At 38.3% G+C, this 21,254-nt stretch overlaps 1 protein-coding gene across 1 annotated transcript in view; it reads right to left on the reverse strand.

Moving 5' to 3' along the window:
* Positions 1-21,254, reverse strand: part of LOC101435536 (protein zyg-11 homolog B) — a 308,603-nt gene that overhangs the window by 54,576 nt on the left and 232,773 nt on the right. The window contains exon 16 of the mRNA XM_058303573.2: positions 17,885-18,636. Coding sequence (XP_058159556.1) covers positions 17,885-18,636 — 752 coding nt within the window. The remainder of the gene's footprint in view (positions 1-17,884; positions 18,637-21,254) is intronic.

The following is a 21,254-nucleotide window of genomic DNA, read 5'->3' on the forward strand; positions in this document are numbered from 1 at the left end:
TTTTAGTATGCTTTTCTATAATGTCAGAATAAAAAAGGAGACACTGATGAAAAAAATGGTGCTATGATAACCCCAACTGTGATTAAGTTGTGGAAGGTACAGATCAGGCTGCTGCTGCTTTCCACCAGATGGTGATGGAAAAAAAGTAATTCTGAATAACTTCTGCCCAAAAGATAAGTCTTTCAAAAATCTGTATATATGAAGGAAGAAACTGTTTTATATGTAGTTTGCTTTTTAAGTTAGCATGTTGATGAATATTGTGAGTCTAGTCTTAAAAGAGGATTAATACTAAAGTTGTCATTTAAGGCTAAAATCACATACAATTAACATTTACTTTGAACATCATTTAAATCACATATGAAGTCCAATATATTGCACTGTTTCTCAATGTGGTCAGCACTACCAATATTACTTGCTAGTACTGGAACAGAGCACACTGTTGAACACCAAAGGAAGTGAGTGAAATTTGAAAAAATAACAGAAAAGGACAAATAATGTTCACATTCCCACCATTCAGAGGTAATAACATTTTGCTATATTTACTTTCCTTCTTTTTTTCTAAAGAAATAAAATATTAAGGTGTAAATAAAGTCCTCTTTGATCAATTCTTTCAGTCTTGACCACTGCACTGAGTTTGTGTATACTTTCATCTTTTTTTCCTACATTTTCACCTGGTATCCACAGGGAACTGTATTGTTTTATTGTGTGTAAAATGTACATAAATGTCATCAAGATGGATGTTGTGGCAGTTTGATATTATTTATGAATTCCAAAAAAGATATTTGATTATGTTTGTAAACTGGTCTGTTCCTCTGGGTGTGATTCCGTTTTGATTGTATTAAATTCAGAGGTTTCCCTTTTACATTATTAAATCAAGATGAGGGCTTTGATTCAAACACATCATTAGGGTGTGCACAGTTGAGTCCCCACCCCCCACCCTTGGTGGGCTGATAAAACAGACTCTCACACGGAAGTAGATACAAAGAAAGAAAAATAAACAGAAGAGAGATAGCTCATTACACATGGCAGAGGCCCCAGGAAGAGAGATGAGCCTGCTAGTCTACAGCTGACATGAGTAACTGAGACTGGAAAGAAATGAGCCCTGGAGAGAGGGACAAGTCTATGCCAGCCTACAGTAGGGACTATGAAGCCTTAAGAGGAAGGAAGGCTGAACCCTTGCAAACATCACCTGCCATCTTGCTCCAACATGTGGCTGATGACTTTGGGTGAGAAACTACCTCTTACAGTACCCTGAATTGGACTCTTTAGGGCCTTGTGACTGTAAACTTCTACCCCAAATAAATACCCTTTATAAAAGCCAACAGATTTCTGGTACTTTGCATCAGCACCCCTTTTGGCTGACTAAAACAGACGTGTTCTTTATTTTCACTTATCATATTTTGGGGATCTATCTATGTTGCTATGTATAGGTCTAGCTAATTAATTATAACCACTGTCAAGTATTCAATGGAATAAATATGAGAAATTTTTAAAAAAAGCACAGACAAAACCATCCCCAAAAAGCGTAAGTCCAACACTAAGCATCAAAATATTAAGTTCACCAGCACTGTTTCTAGGAAAGCATCAGATAAACAGAGAAGGGGAGATATGCCTTGGAAACATGGCAGTAAAGAACCAGAAGAAACAGAAGAAAAAATAAAAGAGAAGAATTAAGGATTCTGCAAAATCAAAACAAGTCATGCCAACCCCTTCTCTACCCCACCATAACCAATAACATCATCCACAAATCCACTTCAGTAAACTGACAGAAGGGGGTACTTTGAATTAGGAACCCTGCCAATTAACTGGCAAGAATAGAAAAAAAAAAATTCAAGCCAATTCCATACACAGCTACCATAAGAAATCAGAAAATGCAAATCAACATATTCAGCTGAAGAAAATTCTTCCCAAAAAACCAATAACAAATTAGAAAAATATTGTAACCCACGACTCCAAACTAAATTAAATATTCTCAATAAACATTTTGGGATCTGAAAAAAAAAACAAAAACAAAAACATCCTGAATACCAAAACCAAAAAGAGATGAATCAAGGATTGGTTAAATTTAGGAAAGAAAAAGATAAAATCATAACAAATATGAAAACTAAGTTATAAGTGTCTAAGGAAAGACAGGTTTGAGCCAGAGTGAGAAATTTGGGGTTGGGTTAGGGAACTAATATCTAAGATTACAATCTAAGAAGACATTCCAGAAATAAAAGAAGATCTAAATCTATCTATACACTGAAAAACTAACCAGGTACCTGGGAAAACGGACCCAGACCAACTCTGAGAGATATTATAGTAAAAGCATTAGAGCATAAAACTAAAGGTAAAAATTTTCAGACCCTTCAGATAAAAGGATCAAATAAATTACATGAACAAGAGAATTAGATTGGCATCAGACTTCTCAAAAACAACATAAAAAGCAGGGCAAGATTGGAGAATCATTTTCAAGAAACTTAAGGAAAGGGGGGAGTGAACCAAGGAGTTTCTAGCCCTTAAAGTTACTCTTAAAATATCAAGAATATAAAAACTTTTGAAGGATAAAAACTTAAGGAACACTGACACAAATCTCCCGAAGAATCTACTAGAGGGTAAGCTTCATAAACAGAGATGACTGGAGAAACCTTAGCAAAGGACAAATGTATTTAAATATATTAAATATATTTAAAGTACTTAATTGTAAAGCCAAGACTAAAACAAGGGGATTTGGATAGAAAGAACAAGATGCAAACAAAGTTCTTGCCTTGTTCCTACCTCAAAGGGCATATACTACACATAACCCTAAAACTTAATGGCAACAGCCATTTCATTATTTCTTATGATTCTGTACATGCTCTTGCAAATTAGAAAAATTACTACTAAAAAAAACAGGAACAGGAAGAGAATTAAGAGGAAAGTATAATAAATTCATTGACTTGTATAGACAATAGAGGGAGTCAAACTATTATTATTTAAATAACAGACCTGATTGTAAAAGTCACTATGAAAGGGAATTAAAGGCATTATAAAATGCATAAATATAAAAGTAATCACTAGAATAAAATACTAGCCTTTTTAAACACCAAAAGAAAAATTTTAAAAGCAATATGTTTACAGCAAAGAAGACAAGCCAAATAAGAGGGGGGAAGTACTATAAATATTGTATAAAATACACAGTAATTACATTAAAAAATAATATGACAGAGTAAAGGCCAAACGATTCAACAACATCCATAAATGCAAATGAGCTTAACTCATCTATGCATTAAAATAAAAAGATTTTTATATTGGCTCATAAAGCACAGACCAACTTTACATGCTTTGTAATGCTGATAAAAGTCATAACTCAGAATAAAGATATGATAATTTTTAACATCTATGTACAAATAATAGTAACCAACCAAATAAAACAAAAATTACAGGAGTTGCAAGAAGAAGAGAGAAGAGACTTTAACCATTCTCAGTACAAGACAATTCAGGTACACAATAAATAAAGGCATAAAAGATGTAAATAAAATAAACATAAGATGTTATATATAATAAACACAACAATTGAATAATGGAGAATATTACTTCTCAAACACATGTGAAGCATTCACAAAACTGATGCTAAGTTAGAACACAAAGAAAACATGAGGATCAATAGAGTATAGATTTTATAGAGAGATCAGGTCACAGTGAAATTAAATTAGACACTTTTAACAAAATTAAAACATAAAAAGGCCCCTTATAAATTTAGAAACCCTCTATTGAACAACTTGAGTGAAAGGGGAAATATAAACAGAAATTACAGAATTTCTGAAATGATAACAGTACAACAACATGTCAGAATCGAATCTATGCCATATATTTGAAGCAAAGATCAGAAAAAAAAACTTATAGTTTTAGGAATAATAAAAGAACTGTAAATGGAATATAAAAGCTAGAAAAAGAAAAAGTAATTCAAAAGAAATACAAGGAACAAATAAGCTAAAAGCCAAAATTAATGACTAAAAATGTAGATGAAAAAAATTAATCAAGGGGAAGCAGACTTGGCCCAGCGATTAGGGCGTCTGTCTACCACATGGGAGGTCTGCAGTTCAAACCCTGGGCCTCCTTAACCCATGTGGAGCTGGACCACACGCAGTGCTGATGAGTGCAAGGAGTGCCGTGCCACACAGGGGTGTCTCCCGCATAGGGGAGCCCCACGCCAAGGAGTGCGCCCCGTAAGGAGAGCCACCCAGCGTGAAAGAAAGTGCAGCCTGCCCAGGAATGGTGCTGCACACACGGAGAGCTGACACAACACGATGATGCAACAAGAAGAAACACAGATTCCCGAGCCGCTGACAACAACAGAAGCAGACAAAGAAGAACACACAGCAGACAGACACAGAGAACAGACAACTGGGGGGGTGGGAAGAAATAAAGTAAATAAAAGTCACTACTTTAAAAACAATGTGGGAAGTGGATTTGGCTCAACTGGTAGAGCATTCGCCTACCACATGGGAGGACCAAAGCTCAAACCCTGGGCCTCCTTGACCCATGTGGAGCCAGCCCATGCACAGTGCTGATGCACCAAAGGAGTGCCATGCCATGCAGGGGTGTGCCCTGCGTAGGGGAGCCCCATGCACAAGGAGTGTGCCCTGTAAGGAGGGTTGCCCCACGTGAAAAAAGTGCAGCCTGCCCAGGAGTGGTGCCGTATGCATGGAGAGCTGACGGAGCAAGATGATGCAACAAAGAGAGACACAGATTCCAGTTGCCACTGACAAGAATATAAGCAGACACAGAAGAACACACAGAGAATAGACACAGAGAGCAGACAACTGGGAGGGGGGAAGGGAGAGAAACAAAAAAATAAATCTTTTAAAAAAGAAAACAATGTGCTGGCCCAGGTGGAGTATGGGCCCACGCTAGAATGCCACCCCGCACAGGAGCGCTGGCTGACGCTGAGAGCTGGTGCAGCAAGATGACACAACAAGAGACACAGAGGAGAGAAAATAAGAAGATGAAGCAGAACAGAGTTGAGATGAAGCAAGAGAGTAATTGCCTCTCTCACTTTGGAAAGTCCCAGGATCAATTCCCAGAGCCGCCTAATGAGAATATGAGCAGACACAGAACATACAGTGAATAGACACAGAGAGCAGACAACGGGAGGAATTGGGGGGGGGGGGGGGGGCAGGAGGAATAATAAATAAAATAAAAATCTAAATAAAAAAAAAAAACAATGTGACCAAATAATGTGAAAACAATGACCAAGAAAGGTTTATGCCAACAATGCAAAAATGGGTCAATATTAGGAATTACTATAACTCATCATATTAATACATCTATGGAGAAAAATCATTTGTGTATTTTCATAGATGCTAAAAAAGCCTTTGACAAAATTTAACTGCTTTTCTAATAAAAATTCTTGAGAAAATAAAAACGGATGGAGAATTCTTGAACATGAGAAAAACATACATACCTTAATCCTAAAGCCAGCACTTAGTGGGGGAACAATTTAAATGAATCCACACTGTGATAGTTAGTCTCTCAATATGGCAAATAAAATTCCTCTCTTCCCTGTAAACACAAGCTAATTCTCACATCAATAGGTAGTTTTTTTCCCTCTTCTTGAACATGGGTTGGCCTTGTGGCTAGCTTTGACCAATGAAATGTAGTGGAATTGGTATTATGGTACTTTCAAACCCAGCCCTCAAAATGATTGGTAGCTCCCATTTCCTGTCTCTTGGAGCCCTGAGTCACCAAGAAAGAAGTCTAGTTTTATCCTGTTAGAGAGACAAGCTGCAAAAAAGGGACTTGATGAGACATCATGAGCCAAGAAGCCATAAGGAGAAACACTGAGGTACTGAATACGTGAACAAAGGAAACTTCTTGGAATTTCCAGCCTTAGCCTCCATTTAACTGCAACCATGAAAGACGTGCAAAAGAGATACCCAGTGAGCCAAAGCCAATCAACAGAAATAATGAAATAGCTCACAGCCGTTAAGTTTTGGGGTTATGTGTAATAGATAACCAAAATGCCCACTGAGGTCAGGAACAAGGCAAGAATGTTCACTATCTCCACCAAAATTTAACACTACTGGAGGTATAACACAAAGCTATGAGACATAAGAAAACAATTAGAGGAAAGCAGACTTGGCCCAATGGATGGGGCATCCGCCTACCACATGGGAGGTCTGAGGTTCAAACCCCGGGCCTCCTTGACCCATGTGGAGCTAGCCCATGCACAGTGCTGATGCACACAGGGGTGTCCCCCGCGTAGGGGAGCCCCACATGCAAGGAGTGCACCCCGTAAGGAGAGCTGCCCAGTATGAAAGAAAGTGCAGCCTGACTAAAAATGGTGCCATACACACGGAGAGCTGACACAACAAAAAGAAATACAGATTCCCAGTGCCTCTGATAAGGATAGAAGTGGTCAGAGAAGAACACAGTGAATGGACACAGAGAGCAGACAACTGGGGGGGAGGGGAGAGAAATAAATAAATCTTTTTAAAAAATTTTTTTAAAAAAGGAAAACAATTAGAGGAAAAGAAGAAATAAAACTCCCAGTTACTACCTTTTTATAACTGATATAGCAGTAGCTTGGAAAACTAGAGAGTTAATGATAAAAATAATTTAAACAAAAAATTTATTTAGCAAGAAAGCAGGATACAAAATTATAAAAACCCAATAACCTACTTATACACAAAGAATAATCAATTTGAAAGCTAATAAGCTCTTTTGCGCACTCTCTCACCTGTGGACCCATCCTGCACACTGTTCTCGCCATTTTTCCTCTGCCATGTGGCCATGCAAGTAAAACTTGGGCATTTATAACCTATAACGGGGAATGGTAGTCTGTAAATCAGCCCTTTTTTTCTCTTTTCAGCCCCTTCCTCTCTACCTGGGACCCCTTATCTGTTATTGTCTCCCATTTATCAATCTTCCCTACCTAAAAAAAAAAAAAAAAAGCTAATGAAAGAGGAAACTATTTACAACAACAAAAAGGGCGACATACTGAGGAATTACCTCAGCAAATGTTCCAAACCTATGTGAGGAAAACTATAAAACATTCCTAAAATACAAAAAAAAAAGACTGGAAAGAAAGAAAAGATATTCCTTGTTCAATAAGCCTGATATAAAGAAAGAGTAATAGGGAAGCGGATTTGGCTCAACAGCTAGGGCATCCGCCTACCACAGGGGAGGTCCAGGGTTCAAACACCGGGCCTGCTTAACCTGTGTGGTGAGCTGGCCTACGCACGCAGTGCTGATGCACACAGGGAGTGCCCTGCCACGCAGGGGTGTCCCCCGCGTAGGGGAGGCCCATGCGCAAGGAGTGTGCCCCGTAAGGAGAGCTACCCAACGTGAAAAAAGTGCAGCCTGCCCAGCAGGGGCACCGCACACACGGAGAGCTGACGCAGCAAGATGATGCAACAAAAAGAGACACAGATTCCCAGTGCTGCTGACAATACAAACAGACACAGAAGAACACACAGCAAATGGACATAGAAAGCAGACAACTGGGGGGCGGGAAAGGGGAGAGAAATAAATAAAAAATAAATCTTTTAAAAAAAGAAAAAATAATAAATTGGGAGAAAATATTTTAATCCATATGAGACGAAAGATTTGAACAGAACCTTCACCAAAGAAGATACAGAGTTGGTAAATAAGCACATGAATGGATGTCATCAAGGTGTCTTTTCTCCCTAATTTATAGACTTAATGCAATCTCAATAAAAAGGCTTTTTCTGAAGCAAAACAAATTGATATTACGTATTAAAGTTCTTATGGAGAAATGGACAGGAAAACAACAAAATCTTTAAAAAGGGCTATGATGGTACTGGCCATATCAAATATGCATACTACAAAGTCTCAGTAATTAAGACATATACTCTATAATTACTCTACAGTTATTAAATTTACAAATAATTATAACTAATCTATAATTAACCATTAATATAAATCTACAATTTAGATTATAGATCAGAGCTGCTATCTGAATATAAGATAAATAACAGAGCATATAGTGTCCTAAAGTAGACCTAATTACATGAAATTTGCTGTATGATTATGGTATCTCAAATCACTGGAGCAAGCATGGAATTAATAAAGGATGTTGGAAATCAGGCTAACATTTTGAAAAATGGTAAAATCATATCCATTCCTTACATCATATACAAGAATGAATTCAAAACGGATCAAACATCTAGTAAAAACTATAATTATACAAATACTAAAAGAAACCTAGATAAATTCCTCTAAAACCTGGGTGTAGGGAAAAGGCTTTCTAACTGGAACTCAAAATCCAGAAACAGAATGTTTGTCTATGTAAATATAAAACTTTTGCACAGGAGGGATACCACTAAGCAAAGTCTGAAGATAAAAAACAAGAAATAAAATCTTTATTCGTAGACTCTATGACTATGAAGAAATCCCAAAGAATCTACATAAAACTACTAAAATTAAGTTTTAAAAAGTTGCAGGATATAAGGTCAATATACGAAAATCAACTGTATTTCTATACACTAGCAACAAAAAATTAGAAACCAAAATTTAAAAGACAATTCCAATAGCATCAAAAACATGAAATACTTATAGGTCTAACAAAAATATCTATAAATGTTTGTACTGAAAACCACAAAACATTGTTGAGAGACATTAAAGAAGACCTAAATAAATGAAAAGATATACCGGGTTCATGGATCATGATTTACAGATTCAAAGCAAGCCCAATCAAAATATCAGGAGTCTTATGGTAGATATTGGCAAGTTGCTTCTAAAATTTTTATGAAAATACAAAGGACCTAGAATACCCAAAGCAGTCCTAAAACAGAATAACAGAATTGAAGGATTCACAGCATCCAACTTTAAGACTTACTATAAAGCTATGGTAATAAAGACAATGTGGTACTATGTAAATATAGAAGAACAGATCAGTGGAACAAAATTAGAGTGCCCAAAAGAAACAGACTGTCTTAGTTGCCAGGGCTGCTAACAGGTAAAGGTTTTGTTTTTTGTTTTCGTTTGTTTGTTTTTTTGGGGGGGATGATGGAAATGTTCTGTAATTAGTTAACAGTCATGCTTGTACAACACAGTGAATATACTTAAAAACCACTTTTAAAATGGTGACTTTTCTGTTATGTGAAAAAGAGCTCAATAAAAATAAATGCTATTAAAAAACTACATTGGGATACTATTTTTAACCCATTAGATTGGCAAAAATTCAAAAGCTCAACAATACAATCTACAATCTGTCTCAAGTCTGTGGAGAAAAGCACTCTCATACATTGCTGGTGGGAATGCAAAATGGTACAAAATGTACGCAAATTTGGCAAAACTTAAAATTACGTGTGCTTTTATTTTTAACCAGTAATTCCAGATTCACTTCCAGAAATCTAAAAATACATGTGTACAAACTTATTTGCCGCAACATTACTGTAGTTGGAAAATACCAGGAACTATCTATCCCCAAACATAGGAGATTGTTTCAATAGTACATTATGACATGTACACATAATGAAATACTATTGAGCTATATAAAAGACTGGGAAAATGAATTGACAGAGAGTGATTTCCAGCACATATTGTTAAGTAAAAAAAAAAAAAAAACCAAAAATTAAACATCAGCTGGACATTTGGGTTCTTCCACTTTTTGGCTATTGTGACTAATGCTATGAACATTTGTCTACAACTTTTTGTGTGAACATTCTGTAATTCTCTTGGATGTATACCTAGGAGTGGAATTTCTGCACTATACGGTAATTCTGTGTTTTCTTAGAAAGTGACAAACTTTCCACAGTAACTACACCATTTTATATTTCCACCAGCAGCGTATAAGGTTTCCTATGTCTCCAATTCTCACCAACATTTATTAACATGTTTTTTTGATTATAGCCATCTTAATGGGTATTACATCTTGTGGTTTTGATTTATATTACCCTAATGACTAATGATGCTCATCTTTTCATGTGCTTATTGGCCATTTATTTATCTTCTTTGGAGAAATGTTTATTCAAATCCTTTGCCCATTTTTATGGGTTGTCTTTTTATTTTTGAGCTGTAGAAGCTCTTTATATATTCTGGATATGAGACTCTTATCAAGATATGATTCACAGGGAAACGGACTTTGGCCCAGTGGTTAGGGCGTCCGTCTACCATATGGGAGGTCCGCGGTTCAAACCCCGGACCTCCTTGACCCGTGTGGAGCTGGCCATGCGCAGTGCTGATGCGCGCAAGGAGTGCCGTGCCACGCAAGAGTGTCCCCCGCGTGGGGGAGCCCCACGCGCAAGGAGTGCACCCGTGAGGAAAGCCGCCCAGCGTGAAAAGAAAGTGCAGCCTGCCGAGGAATGGCGCCGCCCACACTTCCTGTGCCGCTGACGATAACAGAAGCGGACAAAGAAACAAGACGCAGCAAATAGACACCAAGAACAGACAACCAGGGGAGGGGGGGGGAATTAAATAAATAAATAAATCTTTTTTTAAAAAAAAGATATGATTCACAAATATTTTCTCCCATTCTGTAGGTTGTGTTCTCATTTTGAAGTACAAAAGTTTAAAATTTTGATGAAGTCCAATTTAGTTCTTTTTCTCTTTTGTTGCTCATGCGTATGATGTCACATCTAAATAAACTGTTGCCTAACCCATGGTCACATAGATTTTCAACTATTTTTCTTCTAAGAATCTAATAGTTTCAGCCCTTAAATTTTTAAAGCAAAATGCAAATCCCTATATATATTATGCTATCTTCTGTGTGAGAAACAAGAAGAAATAAAACATAAATATATCTTCTTAGTACTTTGACTATATGCTCAGTCTAGAAGGTGAAAAAAACAACCAGAAATGAATCTTGAACTCTGCTTAGCAGGTTTTTCATTGTGGCATAGGTATGGTAATTCTGAAACTATTTGATTAGTATAGTAGAACTGAAATGCACTTATGGTGTTGGGAACCAAGTTCCTCACTGTGGAAGAGGGGAGATACAAATACAGAAAGTAGAAAGACAGATTATTGTATAGGGATGGACAATTTGGAGGTATCACTTTAAACTTATTTCTAATGCATATATATATATATTTCCTAGTTCAGTCCACTAAAAAGGGTCTACAAACAAAGACATCCTAATAGTATGAGCACACATGGCATTCAGATCTCTGTTTCCCACTATAAAAGAAACCAGAGCTCCTGGGAGAAATGGCCAATTCCATTTGGGGCAGAGAAGGCAACAAAAAGCCTAGAATATCTTCTTGTGCCAGAAATTCAAAATCCTAAAAAATAATGATGATGAGGGCATCTACAAAATAACATGGAAGCTAGTTTGAAGGTGCTCCCATTGGCCAATCTAGGACAATTTGGACATCAAAATAATTAAGAATATAATTATATAAGCCATTGAAAACAACTGAAATCAATGAGTCCACACTGAGGACAGGTGAGGTAGATGGAGAAGGGAGGCCTCTTCATTACTGTAAAATGTTGATTGACAAATATAAAAGGGAGTGCTGAAATTGGAAAAATCATTTCACAATCATCACTGCAAAGACTGGTTCAGGAAAGACTCACCAATGGATTCTAAATCTACGGTAGAATATTTGATGAGGAGCAGGATAGTTTCATAGTATCCAAATACCTCCCTACAGATTGCTTATTAGTTGCAAGAGGAAAAATATTACTATATAGTAGAGAAACTAGACAATACTTTCACCAGTTGTTAAAAACTAGTAACAGAGAAGTGGATTTGGCTTAACGGATAGAGCATCTGCCTACCACATGGAAGGTCCAGGGTTCAAACCCAGGGCCTCCTGGCCCGTGTGGTGAGCTGGCCCATGCACAGTGCTGATGTGTGCAAGGAGTGCCGTACCACACAGGGGTGTCCTGTGCATAGAGGAGCCCCACATACAAGGAATGCACCCCTCAAGGAGAGCTGCCATGCATGGCAAAAGCGCAGCTTGCCCAGGAGTGACACTGCACATACAGAGAACTGAAGCAGCAAGATGACGCAACAAAAAAGAGACAGTATCCCAGTGCCGATGACAAGAATGCAGGCAGACACAGAAGAACACACAACGACACAGAAGAACATGCAGCAAATGGACACAGAGAGCAGATAACTGGGGGGATGGGAGGGAAGGGAGAAAAATAAATAAAAAATAAATCTTTGAAAAAAAACCAAAAAAACTAATAACACCAAAGAGGGGCAGAGGCACAAGGTGTAACTATTGGATAGGATTACCCTTATATGGTATTCTAGGCAAAGCTAAAGAATCTGAATTTAATAATAACAAAACATCAGACAAACCCCAAATTAGGAACATTCTTCAAATAACAACAACAAAAAAAAAACAAAAAAACTAGCCTATATGAGAAGTGGATGTGGCTCAGCCAACTGGGTTCCCACCTACCACACAGGAGGCCCAAGTTCGGTTCCCAGTGACTCCTGGAAAAGTTGCGCAAGTCCGAGAGCTGACAAAAAGGGCTGGCACAGTGAGCTGATGGAATAAGATGACAAGTGAGATGATGCAACCAAGAGACAGTGAGGAAACACAATGAGAGATGCAGCAGAACAGAGAGCTGAGGTAGCTCAGGTTTAGTGCTTCCCTTCCATATGGGAGGTCCCCAGGTTTGGGTCCCAGTGCCTTCTATAAAGAAAAGACCAGCACACAACAAACAGACAAGGCAAATGCAAACTACGAGGGGGCAGGGAGAAACAAATAAATTTAAACAGATAGACTAGTCTATATTCTTCAGAAGTACCAATGTCACAAAGGAGAGAGGCAGGTTAAGGAACTCTTCCTAAAGATAATACGTGATCCTGGTCTAGAGGGGAAAAAATTCTATAAAGGGTACTATCTTTTCTTTTCTTTTTTTATAAAGGGTACTACTGGGACAACATTGGAACATTCACAGATTAAAGTATTACATCAATAATAAATTTTCTGAAATTTGATAACTGTACAGTAGCTATTCAGGAGAGTATCCTATCTCTAAGGAAATACAAACTAAAGTATTAAGGAGAGGAAGCAGATGTGGCTCAAGTGATAAGGCTTCTGCCTACCATATGGGAGGACCCCAGTTCGATCTCTGGGGCCTCCTGGCGAAAAAGAAGAGAAAGCATGCCTGCACGACCAGCTAGTGCCCGTGTGGTAAGCCAAGTACCCAAACAGTGAGCCAGTGCCCACGCGGTGAACCAGTGCCCATGCAGTGAGCCAAGTGCATGCACAAATGCCCGCATGGTGAGCCAAGCAGCAAGATGATGACGCAACAAAAGAGAGACAAAAGGGAGAGTCAAAGTGAAGCACAGCAGAAACCAGGAACTGAGGTGGTGCAACTGACAGGGAACCTCTCTCCACATCACAGGTCCCTGGGATCTAATCCCAGTGAATCCTAGAAGAGAAAGACAAGAAGAGAAAACAAAAAGAGAAACAGATACAGAAGATCGCACAACAAATGGACACAGACAGCAGAAACAGTACAGAGGGGAAGGGGAAGAAAAAATAATAAAGTATTAAGAAGTAAAGAGACATAATATGCCCTGGCACCAAGGGATTAATACCAAGCACCAACTAGCAATGCAACTTGAAGAAGATGTTGAATAAAAGGGAGAAAAGGTAAAGACAAATTTTATGTGGCTAAGAGACTTTAAAGTGAGTCGGGAGGTCATCCCAGAGGTAACACTTAAGCACATCTCAGCATGATCTCGTAGACTGCCAAAGTAGATACTATCCCAAATAGTGGGGCTCTAGGGGTTCTGGAGACACCCAAGTCCTACAATCATAGCAGATAGCTCTGGAGTCTGGTACCTTGCCAGTGGGTCCTACTTTGGAGTTTGTGCTCCCCAGTGTGACAGAGTTGGGCTCAGTTGCGACTTCCCTCTTCTGTGCCTCTTCTGTCACTTCTATTTGAACCTATAGTTGGTGATGGAGTTGGTAGGTATACATCCAAGAGACTTGAATCTTTGGACTGTCCATGTGCCAGCTGGGCCCTGAGCCTCCGTGGGGTTGTAACACCTACTCCCCAGTTCATTGGACTCACCCAAGAAAACTAACAAGGAGGTGTGGATAGACAATCACTATACCAAGGAACTGAGAGTCTATAACTGCAAGCAAGAGAGTCCCATCTATCAGCCATATGGGATCGAGGCCCCCTGTCAATTAGGGGTGGAATGGGCATCACCATCCCAGAATCCTTAGGATTAAGGAAGAAAATATGGACTAGAGTGGATTTATTGGTATTCTACTATAGACTTATTGTGATTCTAGCAATGGAAGAAATTATATCATTGATGTGGAGACAGTGATCACTAGAGATGCTGAAAGTAGGGAGAGAGAAAAAAAGGTGTTATATGGGGGCAGTTTCAGGACTTTGAATTGTCCTGAATGTCATTGCCTACGTCAGATACAGGCCATTATATACCCTGCCGTAACCTACAGAATTGAGTGGGAGAGAGTGCAAACTACAATGTAAACTATAATCCATGCTTAGTGGCAATGCTCCAAAAGTGTTCATCAATTGTAATGAATATTCCACACTAATGAAAGAAGTTGTTAATGTGGGGAAGGGTGGGAGGTGTGGGGAGTAGGGCATACGGGAATCGCTTATATTTTTGTGTGTAACATTTTATGTAACCTAAGTATCTTTAAAAAATATAAATCTAAAAGAGATGATATGTGCAACCTACTCTGCAATGGTTCAGAAAAAAAGTACTGCATATGTGTGTATGTGTGAGAGAAAGAATATGATAAAAAAAATGTAGCAAAACACTTAAAATTAATGACCTGGAAAAGAGTATATAGAAATTTTGGGGAAGCAGACTTGGCTCAACGGATAGAGCATCTGCCTACCACATGGGAGTCCAGGGTTCAAACCCAGGGCCTCCTGACCTGTGTGGTGAGCTGGCCCACACACAGTGCTGATGTATGCAAGGAGTGCCGTGCCATGCAGGGATGTCCCCCATATAGGGGAGCCCCACACGCAAGGATTGTGCCCCAAAAGGAGAGCCACCCCGCGCGAAAGAAAGTCCAGCCTGCCCAGGAGTGGCGCCTCATAAACAGAGAGCTGACACAGCAAGATGACAGAACAAAAAGAGACACAGAATCTGGATGCCACTGACAAGAATACAAGTGGACACAGAAGAACACACAGCAAATGGACACAGAGAGCAGACAACTGGGCGGGGGGGGGGGGGGGGGGTTGGGGGAAAGGGGAGAGGAATAAATAAAAATAAACCTTAAAAAAAAGAAATTTTGGCATTCTTCTTACAACTTTTCTGAAAGTTAAATATTATTTCAAAATACATATTTTGAAGTACTATATAGAATATCATTTACCCAAGTACCTACAAAGGATTAAGAATCAAAACAACAGCTATACCCTAGAATTTTAAAAAGTTTTGGGATCACCCAGATTACATCTCAAAGAGAACCTTAGGATGAGACTTGGCAAAACCAAGCTCGATATAAGATGCCTACTACATCACCTTCTCCTTGGCTTCCTATAGATGCCAGTAAAAAAGAATCACCATAAGGGACTGATTCGTGAATCAACAAAGATTTCCAAGCAAATGAAAATTTTGCATAGTTTTTTTGGTTTTGTTTTGAGGTACTGGAGCTAGGGATTGAATCTGGTACCTCATATGTGGGAAGCCGGCACTCAACCACTGAGCCACATTGGCTCCCTGAGTTGGATTTTTCATTTGTTTGCTTGTTGTCTGTTTTTTTGTTTTTAGGAGGCACCAGGAATGAATCTGGGACCTCCATGTGAGATGCAGGCACTCAACTGCTTGAGCCACATCTGCTCCCTACATATTCAAACCCCTACCACATTTTTAAGGAATTAAGTCCATGCTGCCCATTCTAATTTCTGTTGGAAAAAATAACATTTGTTGTGTTTTAAGGCTTTTGGTAATATTTAAATTTTATCCATTTCAGCGTAGCGAATATTTTTATCAACCCAAATGACAAAATTACTTTTGCAACTATCTTGAAAGATAGATATATTTATGTTAAATAAAGGACTTTCTAAGTATACCTTTTAAATTTACCCTGCCATATAAGGCTGGATTAAATTCTTTAGAGGTTCTTTGCATTAGGAAGTGTGGGAGTGCGAGCCACTGTTGCTAAGCCAACCCGGCAACAGGCGTGTGCACAGCCTGAAGCCGCAGTTCAGGGTGGCTGGAACGGGCGACCACGCCCTCAGCCTACCCGGGCAAGATACATCAATAACGGTCGCCTCCCACTATCTCCCGCCTAGCCTAACATCCGGCCAGCTCTCACTTCCCCTTTCCCCTCCCCCATTCCTAACCTCTCCACCTGCCCTCTGCCTAGCAACCGCTTACATTCACCTATCAGGAAGCAGTACCCGCCTGCACCTATCAAATCTCTCCACGCAGTCCCTAACCCTATAAAGCCGTATCCCCTTCCGCAATAAACCAGATTTGTGCCATCAGCCTGTCTCCGCGACTCCTTCCTGGGTCGTTCGCCCTCCACGCCTTCGGAACCCCCGAGGGAAGCCTCAGCGGCCCTACGAGGCTTTCTTCCCCACGCCAGAGACCCCTCTCATCCCACAACGGGACCCCGCTAGCCCCACAACGGGACCCCACTCGTCCCGCAACAGGGACCCCGCTCATCCCTTAACAGGGACCCCGTTTCGTCCCTCAAGGAAGATCGTGGTTTCCCCTCTCTATCACTATAATATCCAATACTATATGTATACCTAATTTTAAATTTTCAAAGTGAACTAAACTTACATATATATCAGATAAGTTTACTGAAACAAAATTTCCCATTTTCTTTCTGTGTCCCTGGTTTGATAATATCCTAATGACATGCTTAATTTTCCTGAAGGATAATTTAGCACTAATCTAGTCTGATATTGGTATACTACTATATATTCCAAGAATTTATGTGCTAAAATATTTTTTAGTCACTGTGGTCTTTCGATCTTTGTGACACTAAATACTATACATATTAAATCCCAAAGTTCAGACTATGTCTCGATTTCAACCCTAATGCTGTAACTGATGGCTTCTACCTTCATTAGAGATTCCAGAAAATTAAAAAGACTTTTAAAAACAACTGCTATTCAAAATTAAAATAATAAAATGTGAACACAACTTTGCAAATCACTTCACTTTCTCACCCAAGGGAGAATTACATAAGGCATAATTATAAAGAAAAGGATCCTTTTAAAATAGTGGTTTTAAAATAGTGGCTGTATATGAAAATTACCTAAGAGCTTTAAAAATCCAGATGCCCAGACCAATAAAATCAAACTTTCTGGAGGATGGGACTCAGGTATTAGTCTATTTTAAAACTTCCAAAGTGATTCCAATGTACAGGTAGTGAATAAGGTAAAACAAACAAACAAACAAACAAACAAAAAAACACACCTTTTAAAAAGAAACATGTACTCTACAATAGGCTCTTTTTTAAAAATTACTTTTTGTCATGCCTTGACAAAAAATGGTGTTGATTACCTACCTTATTAATTTTAAAATTAGCTCAACAGAGGTAAAGAACACAAGTTTTAGAGTCACAAAGACTTGGGTACAAATAATTAAATGGGTATATTATTAAATCTACCATTTAATAATTCCTTGATCATGAGTTATTACTAGTTTTTTAACCTCTTGGGCTTCCATTTCTACATCTGCAAAATGGGAGTATTAAAGGAGAAAACATAATGTGCACAGCATGGTATCTGGCATGTATAAATGGCTGTACTTATCATTATCAAACTAGATTAGAAAACAAGGAGACAGAGATTGTATCTTAAAGGCTATATTCCCATGACCTACTGCATAGTAGGTGCACAATAACTGATTGTGTAGTTCCTTAAGGATTTATGTCTTTGTAAGCCTAATACCTAATGCAGATTCTAATACACAGTAAGAGCTTAATAACGTACTGAGTAAACAAAATAAAACTTATTTTAGATAAGAACAAACCCTCAAGCCTTGCTTTGTAGTAAAGATGTCAGAATAACCAGCATCCGTAGCCAACAGTCCTACAAATTGCATCGTAGGTCGCTGCCTTATAAACAGTTCTACAATTCCATCAGTGATGCAACTGCCCCCAGAAATATCCAGTGAGACAATATTAGGCAGGATATCCTTCTGCTGTAGCAAATGAAAAGCTAGGTCTGACTTGAGTTGTCTATGATCAGAAATATCAAGGTGAAGCAGAAATTTAAGTTCTCTAATGACTGTGATAATCTGTGGTTTGGTCATGGTCAGGCATTTCAGATAGTGCATTGTGAGAGATTTGAGTCGATCCTTACAGGTTAAGAGTGCAGAGATGTCAGTGACTAGAGTATTGGAGATATCCAAGCTTTCCAGTCTTGGTAACTGAGACACATTAGCCAGGTCTTCATTATGAAAACAAACATTAAAAACACTTAAAATGCGAAGACCAATGAGCTGACCAAAGAACAGTTTTCTTGAATCTTGAGGGATGCTTGTTGAATCCAATAGGAGACACCGGAGGTTTTGCTGGATCCAGCTATTGCTGCAGAGTCCTCTTATGATGTCGGGAATTGGGAGGTCAGCGTGCACTGCAGTAGCATCCAGTTCAAGGAGCTTGTGATGGCAAAAGGCTTTTATGAATGCAGCTGTAGAGATTTTAGCTTTTTGGATATTGACCAGCTTCAGTTTCACTTGGCTGCCCTGGAAAATGCTCGCTGTTCTATCAGTCAGCTTGCCTATAAGAGAACCAGAATGAACTTGTAACAACACCTAGATCTCATGCCTTTCCAGGATGCAATGCAGCCATTGAACTAAGACAGATGCTAAGAACAACAATAATGACTACACTTTGCTTACACCTTACCAGATACTGTTCTAAACCCTTTATTCCAGGTTATCTCATCTAATCTTCACAATAATCCTAAAAAGTACTATTATTATTCTTATTACGTAGCTGAGGGAAATATGTGGCAGAATCAGCAGTCAAAACCAGGCAGTTTGATTTCAGAGTCCACACTTTTATTCACAATAACCTTGTTCACAGAAAGAAATAAGATAGGTAGATGGGTATATAACATACAATATACAAATTAACAATACTAACTAAAGATTACTTTTACCCACATTAGTGGATGGCCTTAAACATATCACTCAACATCTCTGGGCCTCATTTTCTTTATTTGTAAAATGAGAGGGTTGCACTAGATTTCATTTAGCAAAGACCTAATAAGCACCTTCTATGCATGAAATCCTATGTTAAGTTCTAGACACACCTGTGGCCATGAGGAATTCAATCTAGGAAGGCAAGGTGGGGTAAAAAAATGACTACAATAGTATGTTATATGCATAGTATTATGTACCAGGTACTGAATTAATACAGATCAAAGTGAATAACCTTGGGGAGGGTTTTGTAGACTGAATGTCAGTTTGCCAGGAAGAAGAAGAAAGGTAGAAGAACAAGTCAAAGATATAAAGGTATAAAACAAAAGATCAGCATTATTGGAACCCCGTATACAAAGGAAAGCACAGCTGGAAATGAGAGTAGAGGGAGAAAAAAGGCAGACAGGGTCTATACACAAAGCGAGGAAATTCAGACTTTGACCCTATGGATAATGAGGAACAGGCCAAGGATTTTAAAGCAGAAAATGAATGGTCATAATTATATTTTTAGAAAGACCAATTCTGTGACATTGTAAAGGGACTAGGATTGTGTTTGATGGGAGTTAGATAAAGGGTAAGAGATTGTTGATTATTAATAATGAGATGAAAGTTTAAACTAAGGTTGATAGAGCATGGTGGCTAAATGGACTGACAGGAAAGGTCTGAGTAAAAAAGTGTTCAAGCATTATACTAAGCGAAGTAAGTCAGACACAAATGGACAAATATTGTATGGTCTCATTAATATGAACTAAATACAAATAATAAACACATGGAATTAAAACCCAGAGTATAGGTTATAAGGAGATAAAAGGAGGGTTGAAAAGAACTATGGATGCTTAATGTACATAGAAGTTTTAATTAACTTGACTGTAAAAGTATGGAGATGGATAGAGTTGATAGTAACACATTATAGTAAGTAGCAACTGGTTTATAAATGGGATTGTAACTGAAAAAGGTAGTCTGGGGAAGTAAATGTCAATAGAAAAGAAAGCTAAAGAATAATCTAGGGACTGAATAACACAGTAAACCCAGAGGTGGTTGAGAATTGTGGTTAAGGGTACAAATGCAAAAGAGTCCTTCTGTTAGCTAGAGCAGATGTACATCACTATTGCAGGGTGATGGGAATGTGCAGAAACATGGGACAACTACAATTGGTGTGACCTGATTAACAGCAATACTATAATATTCTTGCATTAATGCCAAGCTATACTGTGTTGATAATGGAGGTGTACGGAAAAAGTGTGCCAAATGTATGCTATGGACCATGATCAGTGGTAATAGTCTGACGATATTATCTCATAATCTGCAACAAATGTTCCACCAGGGTGTGGAGTTGTATGGGAAATCTACACATCTGTATGATTGTTTTGCAAGTTCACAATATCTGTAACAAAAACACATTTAAAAAAATAACATGGGTTGGGGGAAAAATACAACAAATAAAAGATAAGGAATATAACTGGTAGTAATATTTTGACACTGCTCTTTCATAGTTTGTAACAAATGTTTCACACCAATGCAATAGGTGGAGGGGTGATGTATGAGACCCCTGTGTGATGTTAAGTATGTTTATTTTGTAAGTTTGCAATCTTTAATATACACTTATTGTTTACATGTGTTCGTGTATGAATGATATACTTCAATTAAAAAAAATGAGAAAACCAAAAAAAGGTGTCTAAGCTGATTCCCATATCCTATTCAGCATAAATGACAAAAAGGATTTAAGGATTTAAAAACTTAAAAAATACACAACAAGGCAAAAGTTCAACTGGGAACTGTATACTTTAAATGTGTAAAATGTATGGTATGTGAACGATATCTCAATAAAGTTGTTACCAAAAAACCTCTTTCATTAAGAAAAAATTAAAACATGGCAAATTAAACACATGCCTTTACCTTTATTTCCTTTGGAAACTTCCACTACAATGGCGGTAAAGAAAAAATATAAAAAGACTTAAAACCACAGTAAAAAGAATGGATGATGAGACTATAGAAATGGCCACAGAGAGCAGCCAGAAGCTAGATATCAACAGAACCTGGAAAAGAAAGAAGAAAACACCACTAGGTATATTATGACATAAAGGAAAAGCCTAGGAAGCCCAAAGATTGCTGGAAAGCCAGAAGATACCAACCCAGGGAGGAAGCAAGTCTTCTAGCCTCTCAAACTGTGAGTCAATAAATTCATATTGTTGCA

The sequence above is a fragment of the Dasypus novemcinctus genome, chromosome 9 (genome assembly GCF_030445035.2).
Source record: "Dasypus novemcinctus isolate mDasNov1 chromosome 9, mDasNov1.1.hap2, whole genome shotgun sequence".
Taxonomy (NCBI): domain Eukaryota; kingdom Metazoa; phylum Chordata; class Mammalia; order Cingulata; family Dasypodidae; genus Dasypus; species Dasypus novemcinctus.